The sequence below is a fragment of the Oenanthe melanoleuca genome, chromosome 6, assembly GCF_029582105.1.
Source record: "Oenanthe melanoleuca isolate GR-GAL-2019-014 chromosome 6, OMel1.0, whole genome shotgun sequence".
NCBI classification, from domain to species: domain Eukaryota; kingdom Metazoa; phylum Chordata; class Aves; order Passeriformes; family Muscicapidae; genus Oenanthe; species Oenanthe melanoleuca.
In genome coordinates, this window is record NC_079340.1 from 28,777,999 (window position 1) to 28,788,063 (window position 10,065).

Genomic DNA, 10,065 nt, shown 5'->3' on the forward strand with positions numbered 1-10,065 from the left:
CCACGCCCGGAGATCAGATTTACATTTCCTACAGAGAGTGAACTTCTCCCTCCTCAAAGTGCACACAGCGCGGGGTACACAAAGGGAAACACGGCCTCAAACAAAGGCGCAAGAACTGCCGCATCTTTGCGTGCCCAACGCTGTTTTGTCACTTATATTTAGCCCGTCGATTTGGTATTGTGTTAAAAATATCGGCAAGCTGGGAACAGATGCTTTTAGCAGCGAGTGGGGAAGGAGAATAGAATTCACCTCGCCCTTTACTGGAAACAATCATTTAGGCTGCGATTTGTTTTTTAGCATAATTTAATGCAGCGAAGTAACGGATTTCTAGTGTATAAAGTGGAAAGAAAATAGAAAACAAGGTCCGGGAGCGAAGGAAAGAAACGCTAGACTGGTTTTAAGACTTCCCCCATCCCTTGGTTCAACAGAAACATTAATTTACATTAGCAATTCCGCATCTTTAAGATAAATTACACAGCGGCGTAATAGATTTAAAGTACGCCAGATTTTTTTTATCATTAATTGTAAATGTGCAAAATACCTGCTGGTACTTCACTTTAGAAGAATGTAATTGGCAAAAATGGGAGGCTGATGAATAGATAATAGATCCTTAACTACCAATAAACAGTAAGCACCAGCCAAGAGTATTAGGATGTGATCATAATTATTCTGCAGCTCCAGCCAATGGGAGGAGGAGAACTCAGCCCTAAAATCATCTCCGGACCCAAAGGTAAACGCGAAAATACGGACAAGGCTGGAACCGGAGACTTGATCCCCTGTCCCGTCTGCGAGCGCCCGGCGGGTCCCAGCTCTGCACGATGCGGCTGCCCCGCGCTTTGTGCTCCGCACCGCGCGGTGCGGGCAGCGCGCAGCAGCCAAGGCGAAATAAATAAGTTCGGAGGAGGACGACGACCCGTTCTCTCACCGGGACGAAATCTTTCCCAAGCGGGGCACCTCTCCCTGACGCCCCGGGGCCGATCAAGGTAACCTGGCCGGGCTGAGAGCACCCGAGAGCTGGCAGGGACAGGGGTGTCGCGCTGGCGGAGCAGCCCAATCCCCCCTGCCCCCACCCGAGGAGATGCAGGGCCCCCCATCTCCTGTCCCGCTGAGCCCCCCCTGGGCCCCCATCCGCCTACCTTGTCGGCCGAGCAGCGGCAGGGGAGGGCGGCAGCGCGGCCGCGGAGGGGCGCGGAGCCGGGCGGGGGCGCGGAGCGGCGCTCCCCCCGCGCTGGCGGGCGCGCTCCCGCCGCACTCCGATCCGCGGCTCCATCCCTCCCGATGGCGCTGCCCGGCGCTCGCCTCCCCTCTGACGCACTTTAAAGAGTCTCCCCCTTCAACCTCAAGGCGAGTAATAGCGACCAATCATCAAGCCATTTACCAGGCTTCAGAGGAAGCTGTTTATGTGATCCCAGCACTAATTAGGCTCATGAACTAACAAATCGTTTGCACAACTTGTGAAGGGGCCGATCACATCCATGGATTGTCTTTGGACTTAGGGGGGGAGGGGGGGGCGCGACCGCCTTTTCCTTGCAGGAGGGAAACTTCTCCCAGCAACTTTTTTTTTTGTGTGAGTGTGTGCGTGGTGCGTGTGTGTGTCTCCCTTTTGGGTACCGCTGGCTGCCGCTGCCTCCTTTTCCTCCAGCCCCTGTCTATTTATGTGTGTATCTATCCCTCCTCAAGTCACTCCCTGCTGCAAACTTCCCCGGATCGTCTCCCGCGCACCAGAGAGAGACGGGCAGAGATTGGGTCGGGGACTCTCGTCGCGGCAGCATGTTTCAGCCCACACCCAAGCGGTGTTTCACCATCGAGTCGCTGGTGGCCAAAGACAGCCCCTTGCCCGCGTCTCGCTCCGAGGATCCTATCCGGCCGGCGGCGCTCAGCTATGCCAATTCCAGCCCGATGAACCCTTTTCTCAACGGCTTCCACTCCACTGGCAGGGGTGTCTACTCCAACCCGGACTTGGTCTTTGCAGAGGCCGTCTCCCACCCGCCGAACCCGGCCGTGCCGGTCCATCCCGTGCCCCCTCCTCACGCCTTGGCCGCCCACCCGCTGCCTGCTTCTCACTCCACGCACCCGCTCTTCGCCTCGCAGCAAAGGGACCCCTCCACCTTCTACCCGTGGCTAATACACCGCTACCGGTATCTGGGCCACAGGTTCCAAGGTACGTGCAACTTTTCTTCTCCCTCCGACCCAGCTCCGCATCCTCCGGCCGGTCCCCGCGGCGCGGATGTTGGGGACGGCGGATGGGCGGGCGGCCCCTGCCCGGAGCGGAAGGCTCGGCTCGCCTGGGCCCGGGGTCTTTTGTCCCCGTCTCCCCCTCTGGCAAACTTAGAAGAGCTGTCAGAACCGATGGGCTTGGTTTTGTTTTCCTGCTTTTCCCGGCTTGTTTTGGTTTCCCGGGAAGAGGGGGGCAAACGGGAAGGCAAGGCCGGCTGGGACTTCGTCAGCTTTCTGCCCCCATTAAAAGCAGGGTAAAAGGTGGATATTTTTTGTTCCGGCGTGTTAAGAGCTAGAGAGGAGCCCCCGAAGGAAGCGGCCCGCAGAGCGGGGAGTGGAGGGGTGCTGAGGCTGAGGCTCCCCCGGGAAGGCGGCGGTGCCCGCAGGGCTGCGGGGCCGCACGGAGCCCCCGCCGCCAGCCCGAGCCCGGCCGCTGCCCTTGTTAGAGGGGAAGAAACTAAGCGAACCCCAGAGAGAGGAGGAGAGGAGTGCGTGTGGGGAATGAATCCCAGCACCGGAGCAGCGCGGGGAGACGGGGCTGCGGAGGATGGCCGGGGAAGGGGCGCGGGGGGCGATCCCGACCGCGCAGTCAGCGAGGGGCTCCAAATGCCCAGCGATTAATAACCAGCTGAAGGGAAATAACCGAATCCAATGGCGGACAATCAATAAAATCCCCCTTGTTTAACCCTTTGAAACCGGCAGCGTCTTCTCCGAAGGGTGAGCCGATTTCTCCCGTAATGGGTTCAGCTTCTGCCACTTTCATAGCAGGCAAACCAACAAACAAACAAAAACAAAAAATCAGCCTCCACTAGCAGGGATCCATCTGCTTTTTTTTTTTTTTTTCCTTGTATTTTTATTTATTAATTCGGAACGAAAACAAACCACCTGCATGCTGCATTTTCCCCGGCCTTCCACAGCCGGGCCGCTACAGCCGGGTTGGAAAAGGAGCCACTCTCTCCGAAGCCAGGCGGTCTGCGACACAAAATGGATTATTACCCTTTCAGAATAAAATTACAGGTTTCGCTCACCAAATTATTTGTCGCAGGCACCAGGCGATTGGTAACGAGGGGTAGATGAAAGGCGGAAATGTCCTGGTGTTGAGCCACAGCCGGATTTCAAACACACCCTCCTCCAACGATTTTGAAAGCATGTACCGAGGGATCCCCTCGGTGCCGCTTCCACCCTGGAAGGAGCAGCCTCGAGAAGCGGCACAGGGCACCCCAGAGGGAAATGCCCACCGAAAATGCCCTGGCTCAGCACCCCCCTCCCGCCCCCGCTCCAATGCAGGCCGGCAGGAATAGGATGGGATGGGATAGCATAGGATGGGATCGGATGGGATGGCCACTCTGTGGCCTTCTCGGAGTTTGGTTCTTTATTTCCACGCCGGTTCCCGAGGCAGCGGGGAGGCTCGGTGGGCCGGGAAGGCAGCGGTGGGAGCCCCGCTGCCGGCAGCACACCGGTGGAACGGAGGGAAGCGGAGAGGGAAAGGCTCCGGCCGAAGTTTTGGGCGAGGGAAGCCGAGACAGGCCGGGGGAGCAGGCGGGCGGCTCCCGGACCCCGGTGGGCGGCATGGAGACTCGGGGGCTCGGCCAGGGTGCCCAGCTGGCCGCAAAGGGAAGATGGAAATAACAAACAAATAGGGAAAGGCGTGAGGCTCCGGTGGTCGAGGGGAAGGGGGGCAGCCGCGAGTGCAGCCGCAGCTACCGCAGCCGTGCTCTGGCCAATTATTTTCTTCTTCTTCTTCTTTTCTGTAGTGCTCCCCAGGTTGTGTTTTAGGATTTTAATTTCTACCAGTCCTCACCTCCCCCTACTTACTTGTCCTTCCCCTCCACGTATTTAACAAAGAAAAATTCAATACAAAAAAGAACTGAAAAATAAGAAATAAACTATAGCTGGATTCATTCTGAGGGTAATAGTGGGATACAAAAATTCTTGAGCTAAAAAGTCGAGTGCATTTGGGGAAGGTATTTTATTAATCTGTTCTACCCTGTTTCCCAGGGAATGAAACCAGCCCGGAGAGCTTCCTATTGCACAATGCACTGGCCAGGAAACCCAAACGGATCCGTACAGCTTTCTCCCCATCCCAATTACTGAGACTGGAACATGCCTTTGAGAAGAACCATTATGTAGTAGGAGCGGAGAGAAAACAGCTGGCACACAGCCTCAGCCTCACGGAAACTCAGGTAAGGGGGAAGCAGGGAACGGGCAGTGGGGAAAGCGAAAGTACCGGCATCTCCTTTGGAAAACCCACCCGGCCGGCCGAGATTCGGGCAATGAGAAGGGCAAATTCTAGGGGTGTTTAGGCCTCCAATCCCGAACCGATGGAGTGGAGAGAGGGATCTCCCCTCGCCCGAGTGTCGTAAAATCCGTTTCCCGCTCGGGGTTTCACGGCTCGTACCGGGGGTCGCGGTCCCTCGGCCGGGCGTGGGGAGCCGCAGCGCTCGGGGCACGATTTGGGGACCCCCGGGCAGCCCCGGCTGCAGCTCCGGCCCGGGCGAGGAGCCGCGACCTGAGGGTCCGCTGACTTTGCTGCGGGACTGGTCTGACCCTCAAGAAGGAGTTCGATGTTAGGGGGAAAGCCACCAAAACAAATGCGGGGGCAAGGGGGAGAACATCCCCTTTAGACCCTACAGCAGAAACACAATTTCTTGGACGAATTTTCGCTCATTTCTAGCCGGCAGAGGGGATGTGACGAGCCGGTTCAGGAGGGCAGAAAGATGAAAAATAAAAGCAGAAAAATTATTCACAAGGAATCCCCCCCTTGCCCTTTCCACCCCTTCTCCCCCCTTCTCCCCAGACTGGCTGCGGGCCAGAACCGCACCGGAGACTGTTTCGGTCTCTCTGGCGGGACACTCGGCGATGTTCCTGCCACGGCCGTGGGGGCCCGAGGGGCTCGGCAGGTACCGGGGCCGAGCACCCGCGGAGCTCCCCCCGACGGCCGGGGAGCCAGGGCTGCGAGGGCGTTTTCCACGCGGTTTTCTGCCCGCCGGAGGACAGGCTGGAGTTTGGAGATTTGGAGGATTGGTGGTGGTGGTTGTTGTTGTTGTGTCGGGCTTTTGTTTTGCGCCCTTCCAGGAGACTCGTGGAGAGAGGGTTCCAGATGGGGTTTGTCTCTGCTACAGTATGTGGCACTGTACAAAAAAAAAAAAAAAAAAAAAAAAAAAAAAAAAAAAAAAAAAAAAGACAAAATACCCAGCCACAGCCTAGTTCAAAGTTCCCAGTAAACACAGCGTTCTCTGGGCGGATTAAGTTGTAACACTTTTTTTTTTTTTTCTTTACTCCTTTTCGTGGGGGAAGCAATAAAGGGGTTGGAGCTTTTGTTTTAAAATGTCTCCCTAACAAAACAATAAAAAGGGATCGCCACTTTTATGAGGTTCCCCGAACAAGGGACCGGTCACAGGCTTATTTCTACTGGAAAGCTGTATTTAAGGTGGTCTTTGTGCTGCTTGATTCCGAAGCTGGTTGGGGTCTTTTGTCCGGATGTCAAACCCCCAGTCCCCTACAAATGAGCTCCCTTTTGGGAGATCAGCGTGCAGAAATGAACCGTCCTCCCCTTCAATTAGCAAACTAAAAGCAAATTAAACTCACCCCTTGTTCCCCGCTCAGCTTTTTAATGGGGGACTTTTGGAGAATATGAAAATGCAGCAGAGATGTGTGTCCGGCCAGTCAGGTCTCTGTTCTGAAGAGGCAGCGAAGCGGGTTAAACCAGCTTATTAAAATGCTCCAGTTCCCTTTCCCCCCCTTGCTGAGGCCTTTATCAGGCACTTTCAGACAGAACCAGAGTTTAAACTGCTTTATATAAAAAAAAAAAAAAAAAACAAAAAACCAAAGTTTACCTTTGGACGCTCCAAGGAGTGTGGCCAGCCCTGGAGATAGCTCCTAGATCAATACTATCTGTAATTAAAGCACTGAAGTCAGCTGCCGGATGGTTCAGTCAGATGTACGCTGCGCTGAACAAAATCAGAGGGATATTTACGATGTCGCTCGCCGGTTTCACCGCACTGCGATCGCTCCTGGACGGCGCGTCCCAGAGAGACGCTGCCAAGAGCCATGGACGTTTTTCTATTCGCGGCATTTTGTACATTTTATTCGCTTTTCCAAGAGGGAAAAAGCCCCGTGCGTCCACCCCCAGCCCCATCCTGCCGCCCTGTTTGGAAGGACGAGGCCCCGTCTCCGCTTTGCTCTGCCGGGCAGGTGGGAGCCCAGCGGCCCCGCCGCGCCCCGATGGCTCTCCCGGGGCTGGAGGAGCGGGGAACCGGAGCCCCTCCGGGCAGAGGGGTTGTCCAGGTGACAGCCCACGGGCCAGCTCCCCGCGTGGGCTACCTGGGCACTGCTCGGGGCTACGCGCCCGCGGATGCTCCAGGTGCGCGCACGGCGCATCCCCCGCGGTGCTGCGCGCTCCTGCACGCGTGGGCGCTCTGGAGGTGCCCGTGGGGCGTGGGGCAGCCTGACCCTGCTATCCTCAGAGGGTTGGGGGCAGCGGGGCCCCGGCTCGGCTGGCCAGGGTACGGAGCAGGGGGACACGCTGCGGGCGGGACACGGTGGCGCACGGAGCATCTCCCTGCGGCCGGGCAGGCGTCGGACTAACCCCCGGTGCTTTTCCTCCCGCAGGTAAAAGTATGGTTTCAGAACAGACGGACAAAGTTCAAGCGGCAAAAGTTGGAAGAGGAAGGTTCAGACTCACAACAGAAGAAAAAAGGGACTCATCACATTAACCGGTGGAGAATCGCCACCAAACAAGCCAGTCCAGAGGAAATCGACGTCACGTCGGACGATTAAAAACTGGCACTTTTGGACTTTTCAAAGCCAGCACCTCACCAACCGAAAGTGTTAAAGGCTCACCCCATACCCCCGCGGCGTGGCGGTGCGGGGAAGGACACGGAGATCTTCATCAAAACACGATTCCCGCCTGGGAGGGAGCTGGGAGCGAGCGAGGGCCAGCCAGCGAGGGGTCCGAACTGTGGCACTGCCGGCACCGCTCTGGCACAGGGGATCTGTCAATCCAAGCCAAAACACCGGGACGAGGTGATTGACAGGTATTCCGTTTATCGCAGTCCACTTTTAAAAGCATAACGTAAAAAAAAAAAAAAAAAAATTAAAAAAATATATAGAAAAAAAATCTTAAAAAGAAAAAAAAATAGAAGCAAAAAAAGCCCCCAACCAAACCAGAAAAATTAACACCTTACGGGACATTTTGCACTTCACGGTTTTTTCCGTCTTTGAAAGAGAAATTTCCATAAGCAGCCAAAACCCACACCTGTTTCAGAAACTTGAATTGCATGTGTAAAGCCGTCTGGGGAAAAAAAAAAAAAAAAAAAAAAAAAGGAAAAAGAAACGGAAAAAAATTACTCCGGTTCCTAAAGACAGAAATGAATTGTAATTTTTTTTCCCTTTAAGACAGGTTCTGTGTGCTTTTTAATTTTATTTTACGAGAAATGTGCAGTCTGTAAACATTTTATGATAACTTCTGGCGTCAAAGTGTTTGTGAAAGCTAAATGAAGTAGCAGTAACAAAGCATAGTGTTCCTTCCGGATGGACAAACACGGTGGGGAGGGGAGGGACGGGAGGGAAAGGCGGGGGGGCGGGGGAGGTTGGGCTTGGTCATAACTTTTGCTGAAAAAAAAAAAAAATCAAATGGAATTATCTCTCTCCCCCCCCTCCCCCCAACTGTATCCCCATTGCAAAACCAGATGATGATTACTTTTTTTTTTTAAGATTAGCAAAGCGCAAACCCAGCGACCAGTTTTGGCGGTGGGGACACCTTCTAGGCTGGGAGGATCCAGAGAAAAGGGACTTAAAATCGCGGATTGATTTTTTTTTTCCTAATGGCCATTTTCATTGGGTCAATTTTCAAGCACTGACCTTATAATATTCCGAGATCATAGAGCTACTAAAAAAAAAAAAAAAAAGTGACAAATGTTTCCTTCATGTCTCCTATACCAGAATGTAAATATTTTTGTGTTTTGTGTTTAATTTGTTAGAATTCTAACACACTATATACTTCCAAGAAGTATGTCATTGTCAATATTTTGTCAATAAAGATTTATCAATATGCCCTAAATTTTTAAGCAATATCTTTTCCCCTTCACCCCAAAATTTCTCGGAAACCAATGATTTCCCCCACACCGCCTTGTTTTTAGCTGCCGAACCAACCCCCGCGGCCGCGCCGCGCATTCCTGCGGCCAAAGGCGCATTTTCTTAATGTATTCGCTGGCTGCTAAATAGACCTCCAAAAATAAGCCGCAGAGGCGCACTTGCTGTATATAAATACCTAAAACCCCCCGAAACAGAGCCGACCAACCAAACAAAAACCTCAAGGAGAAACCCGGCCCCTTCCCTGGTCAGAAGCAGAAGTGCGGACCGGTTCGTGATGGTGAAACTGGTCGGCAGCAGCCGCGCTCCGCTGAGCGAGGCTTCCCTCGGCAAAAATAGGTGTTTTATTTAGCGAGAGAGGATTTTTTTTTTTTTTTCTTTTTTTTCCCATCTTTTCTATCCCCTGTCCAGGTCGGTGCGGTGAGGGACAGGTCCTGTGAGCGGAGGCTGCGCCCCAGCTGCTGCTCTCCCTGCCGCTCTCAGGGAGCGATCCTGGGCGCAGAGTAAAACTCTGACATTAAAGAGGTGGGGGAAAGGAAAAAAAAAAAAAAAAAAAAGAAAAAAAAATGTTGCTCTGGGTCCTTGAGGAAACTAGCTGGTTTTCTGGGGGTACACAGTTGTTTTTTCATGCTTCATTTGCTCCTTAGCCTGATAGACTGCATTAATCAGTTTTATTTCCATTGATAGAGAAACCTCGTCTGCTCTGTTCGAGCTACAAAGAATCCTGCAAGCTTTTGTGAAAGTGCAAATCAGTTTAGGCAATTATCATACCAGGAATATGAAGGGGAAAGAGGAGGCATTGCCCAGTGGTCTCCTTTAATCTCTTAATCCGTGGATCCAGGGGGGCTAGTTGGACATAATTTAGGACAATCTGACTACCCTTTACACTGTGATAAGGCGAAGTTACAATGCATCGCAAAAATACGAGCTTTGTTAAACATACTGCCTTGAAAAGTTAAGATTAGACATTCTGTGCACGTGTTGGCTCTATCGGGTACTATGTAAATTTAATTTTTTTTTAAAATCCGATTTTTTTTTTTTTTTAAAGCATCTCTTCTTATACAATCCCGGTGACTTTCCATTCACTTGTGCTACAAATATGAGAGAGGCCCAGTCAGGGTTAGGACGCATGTCGCAATGCAGTCCCTTCCATTTAAACCTAGCCTAATTATTTAGTAGAGCTATTCCCAAGGTAAACTTGTCGTGGCGTTTCTGCCCTCCTCGAACAGCTGATGGTGCAGACCTGGAAACCAAGCAGGACGCACATTTCCCCTGAACTCGCCCAAGCGCCGTGCTCTGCACTTCAAACCCGGGCAAATGGGCAAACATTAAACGGATTGCGGCCGAACAGCAGACTTGGGCCCTTCTAGAAATTGTTTGCCATCTTGATAAAAGGCTTATTTCTGCAGGAACCATATACTTCTCCCCCGACCCCGCTTTATTTTTTTTATTCCTTCCTTTTTTTTTTTTTTTTTTTTTAAACCGTGAGGGAAGAGAGGGAGAGAGGGGGGAAAAAATTAAGCGTCCTATGTAGCGTAACAGCAATAAAATCTTCAGAGAATGCCATTAGCTTTGAAAAAAACCCCTAAAAGCTTTATTACAAACCCAGCTTTGAAAATAGGGGGGATTAGGAGTCTGAAAGGGTCCCACAATGGTTAGAAGAAAAGGTTTCATGCTAATGAGGTTAATGCCCTTTGTATCTCAGGACTCCACAACTTCATTACTCCCTATCTCCGGCTGCACCAAGCGGCTCAG

The 10,065-nt window shown here is 52.5% G+C and overlaps 1 protein-coding gene and 1 long non-coding RNA gene across 3 annotated transcripts; one reads left to right on the forward strand and one right to left on the reverse strand.

Annotated features, from left to right (window-relative positions):
• The first annotated feature begins 740 nt into the window (after positions 1-740).
• On the forward strand, positions 741-8,278 carry EMX2 (empty spiracles homeobox 2). Of its 2 annotated transcripts, XM_056495292.1 has the most exons (4): positions 741-983; positions 1,681-2,161; positions 4,216-4,400; positions 6,829-8,278. In XM_056495292.1, exons 2-4 carry the CDS (start codon positions 1,771-1,773, stop codon positions 6,994-6,996), a joined length of 744 nt encoding a protein of 247 aa, XP_056351267.1. In that variant the 5' UTR covers positions 741-983; positions 1,681-1,770; the 3' UTR covers positions 6,997-8,278. The 2 variants fall into 2 exon arrangements, with proteins under 2 accessions (XP_056351267.1, XP_056351268.1); XM_056495293.1 differs by lacking the exons at positions 741-983; positions 4,216-4,400 and having other exon boundaries at positions 1,499-2,161; positions 6,829-6,932.
• Positions 4,164-6,026, reverse strand: LOC130255038 (uncharacterized). Its single transcript, XR_008840848.1, has 2 exons — positions 5,806-6,026; positions 4,164-5,348 (listed from the first exon to the last, which is right to left on the reverse strand). It is a non-coding gene; the product is annotated as an uncharacterized LOC130255038 (long non-coding RNA).
• Positions 8,279-10,065: the final 1,787 nt, after the last annotated feature.